Source organism: Lepisosteus oculatus, chromosome 25 (genome assembly GCF_040954835.1).
Source record: "Lepisosteus oculatus isolate fLepOcu1 chromosome 25, fLepOcu1.hap2, whole genome shotgun sequence".
Taxonomy (NCBI): domain Eukaryota; kingdom Metazoa; phylum Chordata; class Actinopteri; order Semionotiformes; family Lepisosteidae; genus Lepisosteus; species Lepisosteus oculatus.
Genome location: NC_090720.1, coordinates 13,410,767 through 13,437,804, shown reverse-complemented (window position 1 = coordinate 13,437,804; position 27,038 = coordinate 13,410,767). Strand labels below are relative to the sequence as shown.

The following is a 27,038-nucleotide window of genomic DNA, read 5'->3' as shown; positions in this document are numbered from 1 at the left end:
GCATACTGGTGGTGAAGGGGAGTCCCCATTACCTATAAAGAGCTTTGAGTGGAGTGTCCAGAAAATGAAAGGAATTCACTCCAAATTCCTCTGCGACATCACAGAACCTTATCGTCAGCAGCAAGAGTCGATGCTTTAAACTATCCCACCTCATCTTATAACACAATATCATGCAGCCACTGTAGATTAACGATCTTTCTGTTCCACTCAACTGCTATGGGAGTTTCATTCAAGTGGATTAGCCAGCAAGGACTTATTTTTATTTCAGTTTCTTTATTGAAGTTTTAACAAACAAGAACACAACAACAATTATCAGTTTTGTTTTCAATAAAAGGTAGATTGAGGTTAAACAATGTTATACCAGGAAATGAACCTGAGATCAGGAAATGTTTTCCAGTGGGGCAGGAAACAATCAAAATATTTTTTACTCATATACATACGTTTTGTCTCAACATCTTGTTCTTACCAATAAGAAATAAAGAGACAGATTCTGTAAAATACTGCAACTGAAATTGGGATCATCCTAAATAAGGTACAATTTGAAATCTGACACTTAGTAAGGTATCATCTACCTGTCTTTGATTATTCACTATTGGCTGCACAGAAGTGCTGAAGAAGCACACAACTGATGACCAATGATGTTTGCCCTGGGTAATATATTTTCATGGATAAATAAATTACCTCATTGACATTCAGAGAACAATAGTAATATAGTTTGTTATTAACTACAAAGATAAAAAACTTTATTATTCTGGAACATATTTAAATTAAGTACAATGGATGAGAACATGGTATTCAAGTGAAGTGGTTTAGTTCTAGTTTTATATGTGAATTGGATATTCATACAGTACATACTGTAGTACTGTATACTGTATATGGATATCGAGTTCCTGTTGGTTAGTGATTTGATTCTCTAGATACAGTAGGCACATTTGGGCATGTTTTAACCACTTGAATTTTACTAAATCAGCTGCATAATTGCTGCATATAAAAACTAATGAACAGTATAATAAAGCTGATTTTGTTCAGCATAAACAAGAAATATAATTATTACTGCAATATGATCATTTTAAAAGCCTACTGTCGGATACTTCACTGTAATATTAATATCATTAAAGAGGACATTTAGGTCAATTAAGGTTTCAAATATTTTTCAACTAAAAAACTCAGTATTCCTAGATTGCAAGAAATATTATTAAATCTCCCAGGTTTGAGCAAATTAAGACATTAACTGAAAATTAGTTTAGTCATTTACGGTAAATTTACTAAAAAATGTATTTATTGAATGGTCCATGTTTTTCAGCTATTCAGCAACCTATGAAGAAAACAACCTGGTTTGAACAGGGGGAAATGTCGAGCACACTGGGGATTTTGAATGGCCTGTAAGTTCATCCAGTGAATTTTTGTTATTAACATTACAAGAAGCAGTAGGTCCTGGTGGGCCAAGGTGTCTGCGTTCTCTTTGGATTGCTCTCACCTTATTGTCTGACCAGAGATTAGACCCAGGAGCCTGTCTGAGTGAATGTGATAAAAAATCAAATGAAGAGACCATCTTAACTACTCACAATCTCCTTCACCCTTTCTCCTAGATTTTCGGTATGACAATGCTGTTCTGAAGTATAACAGATTGCCACTGCAATGTGTTGGAGGATAATGTCAGAGGTTTGAGTTGGAACATAGTTTAGCATGATGTTTTTCAGAGTCCAGTACTCCAATGTGTTTACTTAACAAAAGAAGAGAAATAGAATTTCTTTTAAGGTGCTTATAATGAGTTTGGAGAGATAGCCTGTAGTTCTGAACCACTGTGTGATTGTTAAGGTTTGCCAGATCACAGATAATTACAGACTGTGTGGAATATGAATGGCTGGTGGTTTGTGAAATGACTGCTTGTGTCCTTCCAGTTACCGCCAGATCCTGTGAAAAATACCAAGTTATATCTCAAGCAGCTTATTCTGAAGAAAAGAGCACTTCACATAAATGAAAAAATCTTTCATTTGCACTTTCAAAAGTATGTTTTGAAGACAGAGGTTTTCTTAAATGACAGCTTGTGCCAGTAAAAAGACACAGTGAGTTCACAGAAGCTGTAGTTTCTGAGGGATTATCCTAACAACACACTAGACTCAATAATGCATATGAAGTGCATACGTTTACAGTCAGCTGTAGTTGCAGTTTGAGGATAGGTTGCAGGTAATACTTTTTACTGGAGAGTTCACTACATTTTTGTTTTCCTTTCATACTCATACAGTATATAAGATATCATACAACAAAAATAAAGTTTACTAGTTTTAATATATTTCATCTTGATTAATTACAACAATGTATAATGGACAAAAGCAGCAATAATGAATGTACTTAACATAATTTTTGAACAATATTACCTTTTCAGCTAACAGTATAGGAACTATACTTTTAATGCAGTTTGTATTCTTGGGTGTCAGCACAAAACAGCCACAGTTTATCACTGTGTATCACACAGAGGATTCCTTATCCAATGCCATATGAAATTAAATGAAATAATGGAACAGATATCATAAACCACTCTTCGTGTTTTCTGAAATTACACAGGAAACTTTTATTTGCCACAGGTGATCGTGAAAACACAGGCAAGAAAGATGGTCTGTTTCTCTAGGATAATACTAGGGATAAAATATTGTGTTTCAATTAGTTTTCATGCTGTTTGATGAAATATACAGTATCTTTTTGTCTCATTTTGGACTATTCCCATCTATATTTTTTTAAAGGAAAAACAAAATTCTGATGCTGAAATCCTTAAAATGAAAAACTGAAATTGTTATCTTAGCATCCTGTTTGATTTGTCTAACAGTTTATAACTGATTTGTTTTTGTTCTGAGGGAAACAGTTCCTTCTGGCAAAATGTCAGATGCATATATGGTCCTTTATATTATTTATTTTTTAGAGCTGTTGTCAGACATTTTTGTGTTTGTCTGTTTTTTTGTAACCATCTGTACCTATTATTTCCTGTGCCCGGTATATAAAACTAGGTTTCATTTATTGAGAAATAGAGTGAATGCTCTGAATATGTTCAACTGTCTACCACTTCCTAACCCCTAAATCTCCTCAAAGAAAGTTATACTACATTTTGTGTGTATTTTCTCCATTAAATTCTTGGTCTACTAACAGGATACCCTTCAAAACACACAATATATACAGTACCATGTTATCATATATAGGAAGAGTGGGAGGTTCATATTTTTGTAGCACATCTGTTCTTTATTTTGTGAGGATATTGTCATGATTACCATTAAGATTTTGTGTCAGAGCAGCCCTACCAACTAACTTAGGACACATTGCTTTAGATTACAGAAATGAATACAATTTTTGATGATGAACTTCAATGTTTAATCAGGTCACTTTAAAGGTCTTATGGCTACCCTATGGAACCATATTAGTGCTTAGACAGCCTGAGGGAAATTATGTTTTATGGGAAAGTCTGTTTTGCTTTTGGAAAATATTGTGCCTATGCTTCTGAATTAGCCTCATCTCTAGAATGGAACTTACAGGGTACTTCACAGGCCACAGCAGAATGAACTCGGGAATTTGTACCCATTGCCTAATGATCGCTGATCACTTTTAGTTTTTGATGGATACATTTGCATATTTAAGAATTTATCATTAGTATGTCCCAGGGCACAGAATTTTTGTAAAAGGGCATGAAAATGTGTAGATATTATGCTATGAGTAATAATTATCACTGCTGGCATTTGATAACTATTTTTGTCTCTTTAGCATGTTTTTTAAGTTGAAATGTTAAAAGTTGATTTCTTCAATTGAAGCACATTTATATGCTAGTAATAACCAATTAAGCTATGTTTCTTATTCACATAAGGAAGACAGAGCTAATTCCACCAAAATATACAGTATTCTTATATTCAATAACACAGAGATTAAAATCACTTAAAGGGTGGAGGATTCATTACATTCTCATTAAAATTAACATTAGGATGCTATTCAAGTTGTGGCCAACTTCTACACAGCAATGTGCCTGCTAGGTCACTGAAACGGTCTAACAGCACTGAATTTTTCTTTCGGAATGAAAAGAGGTGTATTAAAGTCAGTTTCACCGCTGTTTCATCAGCACACCAGACATGTACTATACAGGGAAGCAGCTGTGGCAGGAATAAATGTCAATATCTAGAAGTCCCAGTAACATGTATTGTTCTTCGGAATGTAGCCATAAGACATTTAAAAGAAAGCAGATGAGAGTAAGTGGCTCCTGACCTGCCACTTAACTTTGGCATACAACCACACCAGCTGGGATAGAATTTTCTAATTATCAGGTTAATTTCCATACATATATTGTTTTTAAAATGGTTGTCCGTAAGCAAGCTCCATTTCAAGAACTAGATCCATTTGGGTGTGGTTCACATCTAGAGGCACTTTTATTGTCTTTATTTTTTTTATTTCTATCATTTATATAGAACATATGTGGCTTTACATTTTGCCTGAAAGGAGTGCCATGTCTTTTGCAAAATCTAAACAGCATGTGACCAACGGGGGCGTAGCTCACTGTCCCAAACTACAAGTACTGCTCCCCTTTGTCGGGTGGAGAACTTTTTACATTTGGTCTGCAATTTAAGAGAAAAGAAAAAAAAAAACATGTTTAAGTCAATATACAGTTGTATTTGCAAGAAAACAAAACCAATAACAACCGAAACAATAAACAGATTCAGACTTTTAAAAATTATAGACATCATGACGTATGCATTAAAGCATAGATAATCAAAGTAGCAACATACAAACATGTTACTAGCCACATGTGCACAGGATGCAGCATCAAACCCACATTTTCATTGAGAGTGTCTTTGCCCACAAGTCCTACAAAACCAGTCCTCATTCACTGGGATGTGAGGGCAATCGCGAGCAGACAGAGGGAACCTTGGTGATACTTTTTAATAGCAGATGCTGAAAGACACATCTATTTAGAGAGTACAATTTATACTATAGCGAGGAGATAAGGGTCCAAATTTTGAATCTAGGAAGGAACAAGGAAACGGAAAAGGTAAGTGGAACTTGGACAATCTTCGAGAAAAAAGGCAGGGGGTTGATCAGTCAGGAAAACTACTTTCGCTCAACAACTCAGCCCTGAATTAGAAAAAGAAGAGAAAGTCAAAGAACAGCATTAAAAGAGAAGGGAAGACACATTTTGATTTGTTCAATGTTTAGTAAAAGCAGATGAAGAAGACTACATTTTTTGTCTGCTGTGCAGAAGCCACAGTTGTGTTGTGTGAAAGGTTAAAAAACCAAAGACACAAACGGTTTTAATGATTCAGACTGTTTGTTTGTACTGCAAGTTGGTGAAGGGGACTCCTAAAAGCTGGTGGGTCTGACTAATTTCTGTTAATCTCTGGGGGAAGTTTAGAATGTTCTGGAAGATGGATGAGCCACAGATGAAACCAACAAACAAAGCATTCTCCTTTTATGTCTCTGCGTATGCAACGTTTTACAAAACTGAAACACTGCTGCATTGATTAAATCCTTTTAGCGAGAAAGTCAAGTGACAAAGCAATCTACTGCCGTGAATGTTCAAACACAAGTCAAATACAGAATATTGAGGTTGCGCTTCAGGTCCAGATTTCACAGTTTATTTGGGGAAAAACATTTCAAGTCCAGAGCTAGAAGAGGAGGCTTTCCGTTTGGGCATGACAGGGCTGTATTTATTGGGTGATTTGTCTGTCTTATGGCTGAATCTTAACCACTGTTCCACTGTAACCTCCAGTTAGGATGACTGGCACAGCTCTTGTACAGTAGGTTGCATGTGTGCCAGCTAGCTAAGGCTTGAACCCTGATTCTAGTATCCTTGGGTCTTACAGTCAGTGTCCCACTGACCTCCTTGTTACTTTGGCATTTACAACTATTTTTTCAAACAACATATGCGACAGCTCCTAGCCTTCAACTCTCAGTTTTTGAAATACCATGTCTTGTTTGACCCCAATGAATTTAACAAACAACTTTGGGTCAATCTGTCCTCCAAGTCTTTCACAAACATTTCCCCTCCAGGGCTTTAATTGCCTCTAATTGTGAATAGGTGGGAAAAACACTCTATCAGTACTGTAATAAAGTCATATTCACTTTCACTGAAAGCAATAGACTTAAATGTGAGGGGGCCCTCAACAATAAGAGCATAGGAAAGGTTACTAATGTGTAGAGGTCATTCAGTCCATCTACTGTATAACTTTATGACTTACTACCCATGTGCTTCGAGTAGAGCCAAAAACCATTATGAAAGATGAATTATGACAAATGTTTAGGTTCCATGGCTCAAACATCCACATTTATTAAGACCTCAATGAAAATGAAGGGTTTCAAATCCATAAGACACAAGGGTACAGACTACAAGGGCTGGAAACCCTTGTTCTGGTTGAACTTTAATGCTGTACCTACAAACCATTTGCTTGTTTTTCCCTCAGTTCAGGATAAACAATATATCCAATATCTGATTTCAACCAACATATTGTGTAATGATGGGGGTTTTTGTTTTGAAAAGCTGATAGATGTGGGAAATTCTGTGACTGGGAAATAACATGTGCATCTCCAGTTCTTTTAACTTTAAAATCTTAATACTGTACTGGCTGAGACAGAAGGTCTATTTTTCGCTTCCTGAAAGTCATGTACAGTAGCTGATTCTACTTATAATTACAGCCCCAGACATTCTGAGATACAAAACGTAGACTTAACAAGTTAGTCCAAGCTATTAATTTGTTAATGAGAGCAAACCTTTTCAGTGAGGATTGTGACTGTCTTGCCATTTACTAATTTCATATCTGTACCTGAAGCATAAGGATAATACAGCATTTTCAATTATGATTTTCAAAAAACTATATAAAAAAGGAAATGTATCCTTGAAGCTTACAGCATTGTTTTCCTAAGGAATGTGACAAACATTTATAGACATTTTAAAATATAACTGCATTAATATAACTGTTAATCATTTTATATTCATATAACAGTGCACAATGAGTTTTGTTTATTCTCCCTCTTTTTTCTACTTCCTCTTAAGATTTCAGCCAAAAATTATAAAAATATAGAAAGACCTGAAAATACTTGTAAATATACTACACTGTAACTACACTGCATTTGCGCTGTTTCGAGCTTCATAAAACAATTACAGAAATGAGTAAGTTTTTAACAAAGCATTAAGACTTTAAATTCGAAATAAGGAATTGTATTTAACAAATCTTGCAATAGATGAAAAGGCTGTAAAAGATGTCCTGCCCTGGCAGTGTACTGTAGGTGATTAATATTCAGCAAAGACGTTTGAGTAGGGAGCTGTGTCAGTGTTACATTCAGTGGCCTGGCAGCCAGAAAAACTAAGAAAATGAAAGTATGTCTTTCAGTAGAGTGAGCCATTGATGCTTTTCTTCCTCAATTAAATGTCTCTTAAATTCTATTTAAGAGATGTTGAATTTGGCTATGTGTTATTACATAAGGAGGCTGTGCAATATTATTGATTGTACTGTGTCAGAAAAAAAATAATTGTAAAACTGAAAAATTACAATCACAAACTTTAATCTCAAAATGCAGGCACAATTACATTTCCTTGTAAAAAGATAATCAGCACAAAATGTTCTTTACTGCTTCTCTGTTATGCAGAGTTTAAAAAGCACTTCCCTGTTTGTATAATGGAACTGTGTATTTGTGAAAGCCATAATTTGCCAGATTATTTCTGGAGAATAATGCATTTTGGTTTATGAATGAATTCATTTAAAGCTAATGGATTACCAGTGCATCAATGCATGTGCTGCTAGAGTTGGGCTTGGCTGGGGTAAGTCAGTTTGTCATATTTAGATATATAGGCAGAAATATTCATATGTTATAGTAAACATATACTGTAATTATAGTATACAGTCTTTAATCCTTATTAATTGGTCTTTAAGGTTGTAAAAATTATGTTATCTTGCTGTATTGCTAATTGGGCTGTGATTGCAGTACATCTACTGTTGACAATTGCAGTGCTTGTTTACTGTTTTTTGTTTCAGTTTGCAAAGTACAATGTGCCTTTTGTTCTAAAATGAGAATAAGCTTTAGCTGTGCTAACACCATTATCTCATATCAGAGTACAGACAGATAACATCTTGACCAAGGGAAACCCATCTTCAGGCCATTCAACTCAATTTGTGATCGCCGTACCCATTATTTGCTATACAATTGGAAAATCATATTGCAAGATTTTGACATTTTGTTTCCAAAGTAGATTCTGAAATAGTTCAGAAGTGTGAGATCTCTATAGTACATGGTTTGCCGTATGGCAATTATTCCAGAATGCTTTGTTTGTCTCTCAATGTTAAACTCCGGAGTTAACAGATCATTAAGACACAGCTTGTGATGGGTATTAAAGCAAGGTTATAGTGACTGTTTTTTTAAAGATATACAAACAAATGGGATCAGATTAATACTGCATTTAGGAGATTTCACTTTTCCACTCTGATGCAATTGATTTCTGATTAAGCACTGTACCTCTTCAAAATTAAAATCAGAATTTTAGTTTTGTGCAAGACTTAATTATACCTCCAAACACATGCATCTGTGCCTTCCTCTAGCCAATGTTTGGAGAGATGAAAGAAATGGAGCCTTAAATTTGATTCATTGACAACAGTATCTGTGTATGGTAGGTATTCTGACCCAAATTTCGAAAATGGTACATTATGGCAAAAAAATTAAAATGGGGACTGTGTATAGGATTATATCAAAAAAAGAAAATGTTTAAATTAATTTAAATTACTGTAGCTGTTCCTGATTCATTAAAAATGTTTCATATAAAGTTAGGAAAAAAGGTTTGAGCTAGACTCCAAAAATTGATATAGAATTGTTTCCTCTTTATCAAAAATCAAAGAATTACAAAATGTGGCAACTTTGCTGGAGCTTTTTATTCGCAAACGTTTGTTATTTTATTATAATTTTTGTAAGTTTTCATCATACGTAATATAGATATTCCTAATTAAGGTCGGTGTACCTTAATCAACATGTGAAAAAGCCCCCATTGAGGAAGTGTGATAATTTATGTTTCCTTTTACCTTCGGAGAATGGTCCCACAGAATTCAGTTGCATCACAGAGAGCAAAAAGCTCCTAATTTCCAAGATCTTCAATGCAGAGGCAGCCTGGCTCTCCTGTTAAGTCATGTGGAACAGTCAACCAGAGTTCCAAAGCTGAATGCAAGCCAGGCAATAAAAGTAACATCTGAAAGGGATGGCTATTGCTTTTCATCCTGTTTTGTTCTTGTTTTTCAACTGCAGCTCTGACTGCTGTCGGCTTTTCTCCATGGTGATTACACCGCTGTTTACTTCCCTGTTGGGGACTTCTGCTCTTAATTTTCTTTAGTGTTTCTTTATACAGTAACCCCTGGGGCGCCCACACAAACACCCCTCAAGTTACTATGTAAATTGCACACATCTCTTTCCAAACCCAGCCCCATACATCAATCACTGTAGATGGAATGAACCAATGTGATCATTTGATTTTGCTGATCAGTTTGAAAAGTGATATTAATCAACACATTAATCCATTATAAACCATATTTGTTCCTTTTTTCCTAGGGAAAGAAGGTTCATAGCTGTTGTGTTTTCCCGTCAGTTATTAAATAAAACTTGACTGACATTGTTTTAATTCATTGCAAAGTTAGAATATTAATGATAGGCCAAATGTGATACCAGTTTCATTCCTCAATAGCGGCAGAGCAGAGTGTATTTTCCCTTGTGTTAACAGCACCTGATATTCAATTCTTTAATATGATTAAGAATCTTCTATTGCCTAATTCTGCACTTAAGATAAAAAGATCTTAACATTCATGTAAATAAACAAACATTAAAAAAGTGCTAGTAATTGACTTCTTGTCTGATGCATTAATAAAACAAGATCTGATTTTTATAACTATAATAGTTCTTTTAAACTGCACCAATTAAGAAATTAAATCTGCCGGCCATTTGTATCCAGTCTAACAATGAGTGAAATTGTCAGGTCCATATCTGGACAAAGTGGGGCTAAAAACTGTTTGCAGAATTATGAATTAAACAGGGTAATATCCTCACTCAGGGCTTCAAACCTAGTTTCTGGTGAGAAGGGGGGGGTTACTTTCAAATTTGTCTCTTAGCTCAGATAACCTACAGTAATTATTGGCTCAACACAATATCGTTTGAGGTCTTTTTACGATGCAAACAATATTCTATGTTTCTACAGCACTTTTCATCCAGAAGGATGCCAAAGTGCCATAGATATACTTTAGGAGGAAAGTACTACACTACTGTACATCTGAAATCACCACTGAAGTACTACACTACATCTGAAATCGAGGATGAGAAACACGATCAAGCCTGAGCAGAAGCAGTAGGTTTTTCCAGTATCAAATTGCTCAGGCAATTAACTGAGTGCTGGGTTTGATCAAAAGCCTGTGGTCCTCAGAGGACTGGGTATGACCCTCTTGTCCTATAATGGGTTTCATTGTAGAGGTGGGTCTCATTCAGAAATACTGAATACTGGAGCCCAGAGCTCTAGGCTTTTAATCCAAACAATGTTTCTGTGGTGAGGAACAACATTTTAAATGAGTAAGTAGTGTAGTAAATCGTTGCACTAAAATTAGTCCTTAGTTCAGTCAAAAAATGATCCATTTTAATTTAAGAAGATTCATGAATATCTTAAAACAGAACTCCGTCTTCCCATTTTCCTGAGGATGATTTTTACTTCATGACATGAGAAGCAGCTTTTGTCACCAAAATATAAAGCTTCTTTGGTGAGCATGTGAAAATTGTTATACTTTACATCAGTTGAATTGTTTACCACTATACATTTGGTTGTAAGCTAGAAGATGTGTTTTGTTAAAGTGAAAAAGGGTACTACTTTTCATAAAGCACCTCGATCGGTCATATGGAAATCTTTTTGGCATTTTGCTGTTTTAATGAACCTTCTAACAGATTATAAAATTATTCCCACTCTTTGGGCTCTGTTTTCTGGGAGGAGACTAGAGGGAGTCTGACTGAGGTAATTATCACTTAAAAGTGAAAGCGATGTGCAAGAAAAAAAAGATTGTAATTCACCTAATGGCAGAGGAAAGTCATTTTCACACATTTTAAGTGTTCATTTTGCTTCGCATTCATATGCAAAACCCATTTTGCACTAGTAATACACAGAAAAATGAATGCATTCTTCCCACTTAATCCTCTAGATCTGAACCCAAACAATTTACCCTATGGCCCGATGGGTTTTTTTCTTCCAAATTTGTGTCCAGCATGGAAGCAGGAAACAGGGGTGTAATCATGGTGGGATTAAGGAACTCCGGCCTCGACTGTTTTACAGTCTCTATTCTCTGCAGGGTGGTGGTTTCTCTGGGGTATGTGCTAGTATTTATTTACACGTACTCCCTGGCTGTGGAAGGCTGCGATTGCCTGTAGTACTGCTGCCCTCTCCTCTCCTCGTTGGGGCAGGAGCAGCAGAGAAAGGACCCCCCCAGCATAGTCAAGCTGGCGGCAGCCCAGCCCACAAACAGAGCTGAGCCAAATTCGTACCTGGAGCAGAGAGACAGGAGGAAAAACCGCTCTTGAAAATCAAGATTTATAAAGTACAAAACTTTGTTAGGTACGTGCCATTCGTTAGTATGTGATTTTACACTTGCAACATTTAGTTTAGAAGGGACAGCATTGGTAGTCTTGAACTTTACTATTTTCTATTGCTGGCATGGTATTCAGGTCAATTAAAATCAAAATAGGGGGATATTAAGATGAAATAAAAACATTCTACAATACATACAGTTTAGAGAATTGTGTAGTTTGATTTTTTCTTTGGTTAATGGATTATGGAGCAGAATAAACACTGGGTAGAGCAGTGTGTAACGTTAACACTTAAATCATCCTGGGAACAGAATAAATTGTGATTTACCTGGCATTTACAGGTGTGTTTGGATTGAAGAACTGATGGGAGACTTGTGTGGCATACCATGACACAGACACCAGTGTGCACAGCCCTATGGGGAAAAAAAAACATAAACATGTACAGGAAATACATCATAAGAGTGTGCTCATATGTTTACAAAGTATGAGAAAATGGTTACTTTTATCACCACTAGTCCCATTCACTAATTGAAATGTAAATGTTTTCTCTCCCATTCTCAGTTTCCTGATATTTTCTGTTCAAAGATTTAGGTACAGTACATGTACTCAGCACAATAAACCTATAAACCTATCAATTAACAATACATTTTTTCCATGATCTTTGTCCAGGTACATCTGAGTCAATGAAGTGTGGAACTGTGGAATTCTTCTAGTTGTGGGATAGCATTCAATTTACTTCAATTTTTCATCATGTATGTACAGTATCTCTCACACTGATGACCCAATTTCTTTATTTGTCTTTTTGATTGTGAAGATTACTTAAACATGTATGCTATACATGTATGTTTCTTATTTTTAAGGGGCTCATGGTGTGTTAAATGTATAATCCTATGGTATTGTGTTGTGTCTTTAGCAAATTTCCCATCTGGGACAATAAAGGAAGTACTGTACTGTAAGTAATTGTGGAATTGTCCCAGTTATGGAATAGCATTCTGTTGTGTAATTGTTCCAGTTGAAGAATTGTATGTTTTTAAGTAAGAATGACAAGGCAATTACATACTTTCTGGAATATTTCACACAGCAGTTTCTAGCCCTAAACTAAATCAAAATGTTTCATACTTTCTGGAGATGTCTAGGGCAACATTTGAAGCCCATAATGTCTCATCACAATAATAAAGTGCACTATTTCACTACAGTAAGATTAACAGATGTTTTCTGGTGTAGCAAATCATAACTGTTGTGGGCTCCAGTGTGGAAATCCCCTCTGATCTTACCTAAATCCAAGAGGACCTTCGACCCCAGTTCACTCAGCTTGTCAATCAAAACTCTTGAAAAGGGAATCACTGCTTAGCTCAATGTCTTTCACATTATACAGTATGTTGCGAATTCCTCCACCTGCTACATCCTTTACCATATTACTTTAAAACTTGAACTTAAACTTTATTGCCATATGTAACAGGTACTAGTATAATGGAATGTAAAACACAAGGTGCAGACAGTGCATCAAGACAATATGATGCACTGTCTTCCAAACTGTAGACAATGTACAAGTAAACAAGTAAACAGTTTGAATGTAAACAATGCAGACATGTAATCAATGACTGCAATAAATAAGATAACAGTGAAGAAAAAATCACTTTATGCAGTTGGAGAGGATTCCTGCCTATTTAAGAAACCAGGATCCACTGGTCCCAAACTAAATGGGCTAAGACGAACATGCACTATATTGTCAGAGTGCACATGTTGGGTTTTTATTTTCCACTGTTTTTACAATTTCTAAATGTTGAGATTTGAGGCAAAAAATGTCTGAACCTCACCTGCGAGGAGGAAGAGGACTCCTCCCGAGACTGCGATTCGGCCCTTTGTGATGGGATTGTTATCTCCCACTTTTGTGCATTTCATCCCCACCACACTGACAATGATCGCAATGAATCCCATCAGCACAGACACTACCATCAGAGCCCGACATGTCTGGATATGAACTGGAACACAAATAAGAAAACCATGCAAATTAGCGAATTACAGACTGAACTACACAGCACAGTAAAATGTGCACCTTTTGTGAATATGCTCTGGGAGATAAACCAAAAAATACAGACAGCAATATTAAATTAAAGTTGTGGACAGTGAATGAGCAAGTAGTGTATGATAGCTAGTCTATTAGCTAGATGTAGTGGATTTAGGAATTAGTGAAGTGCCATCTTTTGCTTTTATATTGCAAGGTTTACACTCGAGGTACTCATGGAATATCACTCCAATATCACTTTTATTATATCCAGTTATAATACACAGGTGATGAGCTTTGTTTGGTTAGTGCCAGGTGTTCAACCCAGAAAGTTCAGTCTTTCTTTCATCAGACCAGTAGTCTCAGGGTCTGCAATGTGTCTTCTTACAAACTTCACTGTGTGGTATTACCTTCCACCCAGCCTATCCCCCATAGAGGATGTATTGATCTGTGTTGTACCACAGAGCCTGTTGTCCTTGGATAGCTTCTATGAACTTAGCTGTGGAACTCTGTAGTTGTGTCAAGGTGGTCATTGGGTTTTTGGTCACTTCTCTGATTGACTCAGTTGCTCAGTTTGGGAGGATGGCCTGCTCTCAGAGTCTGAGTGTTTTTCTCTTTCCATTTCCTAATTCCGAACCTAAAATCTGTCAGCACCTTGGATATGTTTTTATACTCCCCACATACTGTGTTGTGTCTCCTCACAATTATATCACAGTGATTTCAGCAGAGGGCCCTTAGTGTATTCTTCTGAGATCATGTCCACAAAGTGAGTTAACCATTTCAGTATTCTCTTTTAAATTCAATGTAAAACCTTAACAGAACCTTTGTTCTTCCTTAACATTATAGAGTAATTTGCGTAGATCAGTAAAAGAAAAATCCCAGATGAATTTTTAAGTTTGCAACATAACAAATTATGAATAAATCCAAGGGTATTGAATACTTTCTGAAGGCACTGTCTTTACTGTACATACAGTGCAGCCAGAGTGGTACGAGCAGTGTGAGATCTGTTTGAAGAGCAGAGGGTTGACCTACTTCTACGTTGCTTCCTGCACCTGACTCCCTTGTCATGTGAAGCCTTATTCCTTGTGATCATTGCCACTTACAGTACTTCTTATACCCCAGCATGGCTGGATGTACTTGTCATAGTTCACATGCCCTGAAGTCCTGACACCCTGGTTTCATTTCAGGATGTAGACTAGTATACAGTAACTGTTAGATAACTTTGATTATTTAAGATATACGTACCACTCAAACAACATATACATATGTCACAAGTCATTCCCTAACTTTTGTGTATGCATCTATTGAACTTTTCCTGTTTTTTCCTGGGTCAATTTAATTTGAAGATCGGGAGCAGAAGTATAGTTAGATTTTCTGGAAATCCCATTTTTTGGCACTGCTCTCTATGTCACTGTATAGTTATGTTGTCCCTGCTTCTTTGAATTCCATGAATAACCCACATAGAATTCAGAGGTCCACTAATTCCGTAGGAGTGATGTATTTACATGTCTCATACAGACGGGATTAGTTTTCACAAAGGGGGATTTGTTCTTGCTTGTGCCACAGCCTTTGTTTAAGGTTCATAGCTCAATATTTGAAGAAAAAAATGTTTTAAGCTTCAATTCTAGTTAATACCTCCCACATTGAAGTCTTTAAACACTCTCTATATTTCATCAAGATATACAGTATGATTAGGATTTTGAAATAGGGCAGCATTCAAGGTTGTTATTTGGTTTGGAAGGATATATAAATCATTTTTGTTGTCCTGCGTGTGAGCCATAATTATTTTAATATGTTTGTGCCTTCAGTCAACTGAAGGGTTTTGTGAGAGACAGTGGTGATCTAATATCAAAAACATTTATATCAAGAACATTAACAGTGTATATATTAGAAGAGCAACAGAATTATAAAATCCATTGGTTTAAAATAAATGAGAACACCAACGCTTAAAAGCGTTATGTAGTTTTTATTAACTGCTCCTGGACAAAAGATAACATTCATTCTCCTGCTACAAAGAAGCAACAATAACACTAAAAAGCAGCTATGGAACATTTCTGTTCAATACATACTGTAGCACAAGCTGAGGTTTTAAAGTGTAAATTAAAATGGCTGAAATAATCCACTTAGAGAAGAAGCAAAACCACAGTGTTCTCCAAAGCACTATGTTCTCCTGGTTTCTAGATCAGCCTTCAGGCTTCCAGAGACATGCTGGCCTGGGTACTTAGTGTTTTTAAACTGTCCCTGTGTGCTTGTGTATTTACTGTGAGTGCTCATGGTGTGATGCCACCCTGCACACTGTGTTTCTGGTGTGGGCTCCAGTGTGCCACACCCTTTATAAGGAATTAGAGGCCTTCTGATGCAGATGGATTTCATCCCCACCACTTTAGAGTAAATCATTGTCTGTAAAATGCAAATCAATTATTAAAGTTAAACTTGTTTCATAGAATATTGTTTCTTTGGAAAAATAAGCATTTTCAGTTTTTACATTTTGCTGATCATTTCGAATGTTCAACCAATGAATACCATACAGTATACTGGAAAAGAATAGTTTCTCTTTAACTCAGAATTTATGAGTCTGCTATTAACTTTATGGCTATTTCTGTGAATGTGTTTGTGTCTTAGAACATGTCTTATACATCCACATAAGCACTCATAGCTAAAACTGGTATCATATGGTTCAAAATTCAAATTGCAGTGCATTTGAAAAACATATTTTGTACCAATTATCCCAGCTTTCTTTTTTCAAAAGGTGAGGACCAGATCATTTTCAATGTGCAATATGCTTTTCTTGCCTTCATCCATGCAAAACTCCATTTAACCTGGTGAGGGATTAGGTAAACTGGAGTCTATGGCAGAGCTGAGAGGCACAAGGCAGGGCTGAAAACACAGCAGTTCTCAACTGGAACAGGATGCCAATAATTCAAAGGGTCATGAAGAATTGGACAATGTAGAACAGTGAATGAAATCTCACCAACATGTCTTTTGGAGGTTAAAGAAATCAGAGTCCACAGCAAAAACCCACACAATTACAGGGAGAGGAAAGTCTGCATACCTATAGACAGACTCCAGAGGCCAGAATCAGTACACAGAGTCCTGAAACTCTGAAGTGGCAACACTAAACATCACATTATCATGGACCCTAATGGGATTCTGATGCATTACCACTTAAATTCAAATGTAAAGAGTTTTATTGGTATGACTGGTGGCATATTAATAACACCATAATAAAAGATGCACAGACTACACTCCATTTATACTGTAAGTGAAATCATACAAAACATAAACTCTTCAGTCTTATGTTCAACTGACTGACAGAAGGTATATGTTTTGTTCTGAAAGTGTCTGGTTATGTTTAAAAAAAACACTGAGTATTTCTGAATTTTGAATTTTCTTTTTTAGCGCCATCACTACCCAGGACTCCTGTATGTTAGTGGCTGGCCATTTGGCATAATGGGTTTGTTTGAGAATGCCGTGCCAGGAAAACTTCAATTGAACTGAAAGTGAATTTAACATGTAACTTTTAGGTTTACACGCTCTCCTTGAATAACTTTCACTTCCTTGATACAACAAGTACCATAAATAGAAACATAAAGTGCTGACTACAAAGCACAGACTGTTATTGTTGTTGTACAACATGTTATCTGATGCAAGTGAAAACAGTATCAAACCATTTGACATTGAGTCTCATGGGAGTCCCTGAACTAAAATATTTTAATCATATAAAACAATTAATCACATTCCTCAAGAAAGGCAGCTTGAGTGCCAAGCCTCCCACCATCTTCAAATAAAATGCCAAGCCTGGCAGTGCCTGGCTCTAGTCAAGAGGAGCCCAACAGCATTTGCTAATGCAGTCAGTAACATGTTCCAATAAGGTGTTCATTGTACTTTCTTTTTTTCCCAGCTTACATTGTTTATTGTGATATCATGCCACTATTGTAGCCATGTTGCAATGGCTATGATCCAGTGTCCCAGTGTCAAACAGCCAGTTCATCTTCAGCCTTAGATTTTGAGATTATGCAGCAAGATGTATACACCATACAATTATCAACTTTTTTTCTGTTCAAATCATGAAGTTGATATCTGCAACTTTTCAAAATGGAAAAAAAATATCTGTGAATTCATTAACCTCTCAACCAAAGAAAAAAAGCTTTAAGAAGGCACTGTGACGTGACTGTTTTTATGTCATAGTCCACTGCACAGAAAACATTCACTACTGTATTTAAAAGTATAAAAGTATACAGTATAATGATTTTCAGAAATACTGAGGAAAAAAATCTACTACAGTTTCTGGAGATCAACGGTTTCTATAAATTGAAGTCACTTACATTTTTTTTAATTTGACTATTTCTGACAAGGTTTAAAATTTTAATATGAAGATGATAAGGAGCCAAAATACCTTAAAAATTAATCTAGGTCAGTAAAATGTGTTTAATTTCCTTTGCAAATTACAAGTTATAAGAAAACAGTCTTTTTTATGCTATATTTTAAGTAAATGTTCAAAATCATAAAATTATATACTATATGTGTTTACTGTAGTTAACGGTTTGAAAAATACAGCAAATTGCTTTTATAGTTTCACAGAGCAGTGTGCATTGTAAATGTTTAGTATTGTTCAGCCCTGCAAAAAAGACTCTCCTTTGAGCACAGTTGGCTATGCTATGGTCTATGAAAGATCTTGGTTTATTACAGATATTTCAGATGATTTTAGCTGGTGATGCACATACTATAACAATATATCACTCAAGAAAAGACATCAGAGATTTATTTGAAATGAACGCAATGCAGGATTTTAGCACTTAGTATGTAACATGAAGAACATGGAGGATACTGTTCTACAAGCAGTCCAACAGACATCTCCTCTCTGCCTCTACCACTGTGGGATGGGAATGGGATTAGACTCCCACTTGGAATATCACCCAGTGAATACCATTTGTCTGTCAAACACGGTGATGTGTAATTTGTTAGCTTTCATTATGGGACGGTACCAAAGCTTATGCAGGAGACCTTCCATTCAGGAGTATAATGGGCCTGAGTGCAATATTTAGTGTTACTGGAAAGATTTATAACACCTCCTAATTTTTTTTCAATTATGTCCAGACATTGAAGTAACAGTTTTATTTAAATAGCTCCCCGTTCCAAAAGTGCTATTTATTTAAATAGTTCTCTTCCAGTGCAAAATAAGAATAAAATAACAACAATAAGAAGCATTACTAAAACCAATGAGTTATTATCAACTTAATAAAAGAATAAAGCAAAATAAAAATATAAAAAAGTGATTTCTTGAGCCTTTATCAAAGCACACAACACATTTTTATGTATAGTCTTCGGTGAAACAGGCACAAACAGCTAGACAGCATAAAGATGTACAGAAGCTATTTATTTAATTCAGAAAATGTTAGAAGACTAACTTTAGTGACCTGTATTGATCCACCTTGGCAGAACATTTTCTGTGAACATAGATATTATAATTATAATTAATAATTGCTTACACTTATATAGCGCTTTTCTACACACTCCACTCAAAGCACTTTACAGGTAATGGGGATTCCCCTCCACCACCAACAATGTGCAGCATCCACCTGGATCAAATATTATATTATCAAATATTATACAGTATATAATGCAGTATCATACATATACTGTATATTAATATTGTAAAAATATTGGAGTTTTTTTAGCAAACTGTTACAGTATGACACGTTCTTTGTGTCATTCTGAGAACTTAATACAGACTTCATGTAGAGTAGTGTTGTGCTGCCAGCACTGTTAGCAGTCACGTTTTTATCTTAACTAAATCCCAAAATCTTTTTCCATTGACTTCAATGGGTCAGTATAGTAAAGTCAGAGAAGCTGAATTACAGTACGCATCACTGCTACAGTATATTATTGGAATGTTGGTGTAGGAATGCCAAATTGCTGTTGAATGCATCACATTTTATGTAGGATGATTCCCTCAGGCAATGCAAAAAGCAACAAAAATTGCTCAAAGCAATTTTACTGTTGTCATTTTGTAGCTGTATTAACAATTCAAGTTTTTGACAGAGGTGTGTTCTTTGAACACTAACATGAATGTGTTCAGAAGAACAATGGAAAGCTGTTAAACAATCAAAGAAGCTGTTCAATTGAGTATTTCACTCAGGTGTTCGCTAAGGAAGAAGCCCCAGGCAGCAAAAGTACAAAGATCTTTATTAAATAGTAAAGAATCAACATAAAAGAGGCAGAACTGTTTTCGGTACTTGAAGCACTCAAGATTCTAATCAAGGTTTTGCATGCAGCAAACAGACCATAAATAAAGGGAAACATTAACCTGGAAGAGGCTACTTATAACACACTGCTTCTAAAACACTTTCTGTAGGTGTTTATGTTGACATTTAGATCTTCTAGACAATGAAGGCAAGTAATGGATGAGGAAAATAAAAATATTAGATCACGTACAGTCAATAGCTTGTATATTGTGTACTATTTTTCCGCATTATAGAAAATATATTACCAATCTGAAATCAGTTCATAGAGAAATATCCATGGGCATTATTGAGTACTATATCCAATGGACATCTTTGAAATAAACAGTGAAAAGTGAATCAGAAGACAAAATTGGACAGTGCTTGGAACTGCAGTTAAAATTGATAACAGGAGACATTTCTCTATCCAAAGTGTTATGGAAATCTGGATCACGCTACCCAGCCATGCTGGTAAAGCTGATATGCTGGCATCTTTACAAGAAATGGATGGATGACATTCTTGGTTCCACAAACTACTAATGACCAAATGAGCAAGACTCCTCTCATTTATAACTGCTTTTATGTATATTTTATGCTTATATTCTTAGAAATAATTAATTGAATACCAAAATACATATGTGGACTGAAAGTTTTCCTCTTTCCCTTATATAAGCCTTATTCAGCAATAACTGCATTAGATATGCTTCAGAACTATCAGAGCAGAAGAAACATTTCCTATCCTCAAAGTTTTTACAGAGCTTAGAAGGGTCGATTGCAAAAACATCCATTGCAATCATCAATGAAGGACAGTTCGGTTCTACAAAAAGAACTGTTCTTTCAGCACCACAGAATTGATAATTCTGCAGGTGCAACATCTTTTCTTCCTTCCATTATCAGTAAGCCGCTTATCCTGGGGAGAGCCAAAAGCAACCAGAGTTTACAGTAGGAGCACATGCACAGGGGAGCTGTGAGCACACAGCTTCTCTACCCCTGGACAGGATTCGACAAACCTAACCAGCAAGAGCCACAGAGCCACACATCCGACAGGAGGAAATCAGTGCACCAAGAACTTCATTCTAACTCCTCAGAAAATATCCAAGGCTGGATTCAAGCCCAGAACCTTCAGAGCACTATGGTGGCAGCAGTAACCATCACTGTCCTCCCCACATCGTTACTACAACAGTATGAGAACGATTACACAGTTGCTCAGAAAATTCCAATGAAAAAGGTCACAATACACATGGTGTGGCTACTGCATTGCAGGTTGGAGAAAAACTGAAGGAAGCCATCAGTAATGAAGTTATACAGGCACCTATTTCATTAACAAGACCTCAAGCATAAATACAATCCCAAAGACCTCATATAGTGTTACAATCATCAACCTTGTAAGGATTTTTCAAAGAACACATTTAAAGTCATATTAGAAAAGCACATTGTGTTGCCAGTTAGAACATTAACACAAGCTATAATTACATTTTAAATATATTAGTCCAATGTGGTATCTGTATATGGCGTTGCCTTGTTCAGGGTTTGTCAAAAATGCTTTTGGCTCCTTGTGCTATTTTACAGCTTTGAGATTTGACTATGAAGTCACTATTTTCACTACCAGAGTATTTTTATTCTTTTTGTTTCATTTTGACCAGGGAATACTTTACCATTTTTAGAGAAGAAAAGAAATTAAGTTAAAATTGAATTGAACCTACAGTATGTTTTGATTTAAATAAAAACAGTATACAGTATGTTGTCAAACACTTTAACAGAGATCATGCTGATTAAAATTGATACCTAACTGATTGATCCAATCAGTTTCAAAGGCATACTAAGTTCTTATTTTGTGTATGGAAAAAAATATTTTAGTTGATTACAAGCAAAACATCAACATAACAATTGTGTAATTAAACTTCACTAATGTACAGAAATTCTTATCCTATAACCTAGAAAGAGATAACATTTACTTACCTTAAATCCTTACCTTACCTTAAATTATCTGAATTTAGGAAGCAATTAACAAAACAAATTAACAAAAGTAAATCAGTGTTTTGTTAATTGCATACCTCTTCTGTCTTTAGTTTCACTGTTATCATTGTGAATTAATGCAGTAACTTTAAGATGCAAACCACAATCTTTGACTTGCACAGAATTACTCTGTGCTGTTATTAGTACAGAATTTCATCAATTTAATCAATTTCCCTACGGGATTAATAAAGTATTCTCTATCTATTACATAAATACCTTCCCATTTGATTCCTGAATATTTAATATATTGTGAATAAACCATACTATACAATGAATGGAAAAGAGTGTCATTAACACACATATTAACTGATATATGTAATTATTTACAAATTATTTGAATTAAATAATTCCTCTGTTCTTAGAAGGAACTCGCAAAGGTTGTACTAGTTCAGGTGGGTAGCTGCGCCAGCATGTGTAGCCTGCAAAGGAACAAGTAATAGGTTTATTCCATGCTGAAACTAAGAAGAGAGAAAACACAATGTTTCGGCTGTGGAGCCTTCTTCAGATGCCACCTGAAGAAGGCTCCACGGCCGAAACGTGTTTTCTCTCTTCTTATTTTCAGCATGGAATAAACCTATTACTTGTTCCTCTGCAAAGGTTGTTAACTTTTTTCACTGATCTCATTGTCATGATGTGTGACTATAATCAACGGTGTGCATATCTGGATCACTTATTCATAATCTTTTGATCACTGAGGTTGAGCTTTAACGTATTAATTTTGGCTATTGACTTGCCTTATTTGTTTCTGTAGCAGATATAAAAGGGAATAGTTAAACAGGTGTCTTTATACTGAAACATACTTATATTTTTCATACTGTATGCATAGGTGATTAATTGATGCAATTCAGAACAGAATATTGTTGGAAGACAACTAGTCTTGAAGTTAATTAACAGAGAAGTCTTTTAAAGATTTATAGTTACAGATTTAGCAATTAATTCAATATTTAACTATAACCTATCACATTATTCCCTGGTGTATTTGAAATACCATGGAACAATACTCCAAATAACGCAAGCTAAAGGTTTAGTGGCTTGATTTAGGCTGGAATTCTTACCTACAGTTAATTAGTGTTTGGTGTTTGCTTCCCAGTAGTTACAGTAGACTGAAGAGTGTAGTCACAGAAATAGCAAACAATGTTTAGACAGAGAAAATAGGATTTACATTCTGAAAATAGCTGTGGCAGCTCTTCACCTAACAGTGAGCTTTTCTTCTCAAAACAACTGTTTTAACCACCAGAAACAAAGAACTGTTTATGAAAGTGACAGGCAAAGGCAGAGTGGAAGCCTTTGGGTCCTTGGAAAGAGAGGTATTTCAACTCATCGAATCATGTCGTTGTTTCATTTTTAGAAACTATAATATTCTTGGGGGGAAATTACGAAGTTTCAGCTTTGTAATAAAGAATTTAGCAAGAAAAGTGTTTCTGACTGTTGCAACTCCAACAAAATAAGTCGAATGCTCTTTTCCTTTAATTAAGGACAATTTATACAGTATACACAGGAAATTCTAACCATTGCAAATTCATCCGCTATCACACTGATTCTAATTATTGGCCACACATTCAGTGGGTTATTTTACAAGAATATTTTTGCCAAACTCCTCAACAACAGACAAATAACAAAAATGTGCAACCTTTTACAGAAAACACTCATAAAGTGCAGATTCAGAAACTACAAGTAAAAACTCTTTTCTGAAAAATAATTTTAAAAAAGTACCATAATTTCCTTGATGTATAATACAGGTGCCACACTGATGTAAACAGTTAAACTACAGTATTTTGCTAACATAAGAATTTTGTATTTCATTTATTTGCCACCCATTATGTTGTGCATATATGTTAAGTCGTACAGTACATAATATACCTTGCTGCTGTTTTATGACTGTAGTTTGCATTATTTATTATGTATTTAATGGTGAAATCACCAGCTTCACCAGTCATACTTAAGAAGTATTTAATACAATGATGACTGAAAAAGACTGATTACAAACTGCTTGTATAAAATCGCACATTTAGTAAGAGGGCCAAGTGTTGATCATAAAATATGCACTAATCCATTGTCAAACCTCATATTCCAGCAAGCCCAGATGTATACATTGGTTCCCAAAATTGCTATTTGAACAACAGGTGGTAGAAAACTCTGTAAGCTGCTTTGAATAAAAATGATCAGCTAATAATAATACTTTCATTTATTGAATGAAAGCTAATGTAGATGGTGAGCATGTTTCCTTTTACAACTTTAATATCCAGACATTATGCTGAATGTTTAGAATTTTTAAATGCATCTATTTTAATTCTCAATATTTTAGTTAAATGGGAATATCATCCAACAACATTTTTTTTCTTTAACAGCCAAAAACACTTACCCCGAAATGGGTTAAAATAAGCGTTTCTGTTTTTTTTTGGCCTCATTTAATTCGCCTCATTTGCAAAAACAAACTTTAGCTCTCTCCTTGCCACAATTATTCCAAGGATCTGGTAAATTCTCCTGCAAATGTATGAGAGCAGAGTACTCTTCCAAAACAAGAAACCAGGATGTCCATCCAAATCTGCCACATTTTCTACCTTACATTAAATTTCTACATATTTTCTACAAGATACAGTAAGTAAGACCTGAAGACACCATCAAGGTTATAGATCATTATTGTTTTTAATCACTATTAATATTATATATCGATATCACTTATAATTCCATCATGGTACTTGAGCCGTCTTTCAGAACTGTCATATACAACTGTGCATAAATGTGCAAACTATTAGCAGTTTAATAGTGAAACTCCTTTAAAAAGATATCTTGTTACTTCCACCAATATGGTGCAGTGATTCAACGAACAGAGATAAGGGTTTTAAGAATGTGTCTGATCACAGGTTCCCATATATTTACTAATGTGATTGTGTGTGTGCTGCTTAAACAAGATTAATGAACAACCCAGTGCAACACAGTTCTCACCAATACTTACCATCCAAAGACAGCAGAGAATCGAAGACTTTGCACTGCACCTGCCCGGTGCTTTGTGAGGCACAGGACATCCAGAGCCCCTCATAAAGCCCCACCGCAGTGATGATGGCATCACCAGCATAGGAAGACTGTTTCCACTGGGGCAGCGCTGTGGTCGAGATGATGCCAATCCACCCACCCAGTGCCAAGAAGTACCCAAGAAGCTGGAAACCTGAATTGGCCATTTTGCTCTTGAGTTAAGCACCCTTTCTTTTTCTTCTGGTTCTGTTGCTTCTTCTGTGACGTTTTAATCTTGAAAGTCCTCAAGATAGCTCAGCACTGTTCCCCAGAGCCAATCCTTCATAAAGAAAAGATTTGAACAGATGTCCCCCCCCCTCTGTGAAGACTGAGCTAGTGTGGCACCAGGTACAGTTTGTGCTCTTCTCCCACTAATCCAAACTACAATCACTTTTGGATTTGAAACCACACAGCCAACAAAACAGATCTGAATCAATCGGCAGTATCTTTTTTTGTTGCCTCTCTAGTCAATTGCAAGTCCCTCTTTGTGCCAATCGTGGCCACAGCACACTCTGTCATTTGGAGGTTCCTCTTCTTCCCCTGCGGTCGAAAAGCCTGCGAACGGGAGGGCTACCCTGCATTCAGAACGGAGCCAGCTTCGAGGCGATGGTGACAGTGTCCCTTTAAGAAGCCCCCTGCTTGCTGGCTGGTGGACTAGTCTGTAGGTTTTCTCAGTGTGTGCAGCAGCCCAAAGGATCAGGAAAGAAGGCTGTTTAGAGCCTGCATAGCTTTCCTGTCACACTCCAGTGGGTCTGGAAAGCGCTGGAGGGACTGAACAGTAATAAAAACTTCACTGGGAGCAAGAAAGATCTTGATGGGCTGCACAGCTTTAGAATGCAAAAGGATAGGGGGGTGAAAGAGAGGCTGGTGATTGGTCTGCAGAGCTGCTAAGAGACGCCCACTGGAAGAATAAGAAATTCCCGGCAGTGCAATTGCTAAACATACCATGCTAGCCATCTGCATGAAGTCCACAAGCAGACTGCAACCAAAGAAAAACCTTGACAAGAGCAGAGGAGTCCACTGCCACACAATCTGTTTCAGTTCTGAACTCCCTGAAACTGTATGGTACAGTAGATTCAAATACTTTTTGGAAAAGGCTAGGAAGTACCTACAGTTTATGCAGAGCACATGTTAATGTACATTTACTTTGCAATATGTTCACATTAGGTAAATTATTATTGGGCCAGGCAATTGAGTTTCAGCTACAGTAAATACACGTATGCTTGTTTGTTAGCACATAATAATGACATCACTTATTGATGTTAATTTAACTAATTTAATATTAGCTACCTGGCATCTGTTACCAATCATGAAACATCCCATTAACTGTTGTCTTTTTGTGGTGAAGGATGGGTCTTAATAAGGCGTCCAAATCAAATTCATCCACATTTACAGTTAATTCATGAACATTATCACCAGAAAGACACCTCAAGAGTTAAATGATAAAAAATAACACTAAACAGATTATGTTTTTTAAAATCATGTTCAGCAAATCTTTGTTGACCTGGCCTTGGTGTAAAATGAAAGTACTAACTCTAATGAAAAATGTCTTTATTTTCTTTGTTTCTTTATTTTATTTCTTTAAATGTTGGCAATGAGACACTGTCCTTTTAACTTGCTGTGGTAGCAAGGAGGAAAGTTGTGATGTGACTGAAATATTTCTACCTGTGTGTTTTAATCTTAAGAACTTTTTGGCAGAATATCAAAAGATACAAGAATATGTATTTTTACAATTCCTAGTTTGTTTCTTTCCCTTTTTCATTAAATTTAAAGCTAAAATATAACTAACTAAATAACTAAAATAAAACCATCTGAAACCACCCCACATGTGCAAATTAAAGTGGAAAGCCAGATCTGGACAGCAACAATCTTGACATCATCATGGAAACCTTGAAAATGATGTTCTGTGAGAATCAGGCATTCAAGAGCAAGCCAGCAACTAAGTGCATTAATAAGAGACCAGATGCTGAGTATTAAAAGTAGAATTAGTAGCCTGCTTTAAAATAAGGAGATAATCCATCTTGTGTCACACAGTGAGGTGTTGTACTAGGAAGTTGATGATGATGATGATGATGAATATTTGTATTATTATGATGATAGTTGAAGAAAAGCTTTGTAAATATCCCTGCAATTAACTTGATTTGAGATTAAGTCCTTCTGGCCTCCCTAATGCAAACCTGACAAAATGCATCAAATTGTGATACATTTTCTGACAGTATTTTGCTGTA

General features: G+C 35.8%; 1 protein-coding gene across 2 annotated transcripts; it reads right to left on the bottom strand.

Moving 5' to 3' along the window:
* Window positions 1-2,270: 2,270 nt before the first annotated feature.
* On the bottom strand, window positions 2,271-25,618 carry cldn19 (claudin 19). Of its 2 annotated transcripts, none has more exons than XM_015336794.2 (5): window positions 24,755-25,618; window positions 13,374-13,538; window positions 11,885-11,969; window positions 11,368-11,514; window positions 2,271-5,103 (listed from the first exon to the last, which is right to left on the bottom strand). In XM_015336794.2, exons 1-5 carry the CDS (start codon window positions 24,975-24,977, stop codon window positions 5,067-5,069), a joined length of 657 nt encoding a protein of 218 aa, XP_015192280.1. In that variant the 5' UTR covers window positions 24,978-25,618; the 3' UTR covers window positions 2,271-5,066. The 2 variants fall into 2 exon arrangements, with proteins under 2 accessions (XP_015192280.1, XP_006641921.1); XM_006641858.3 differs by having other exon boundaries at window positions 2,271-4,586; window positions 24,755-25,617.
* Window positions 25,619-27,038: the final 1,420 nt, after the last annotated feature.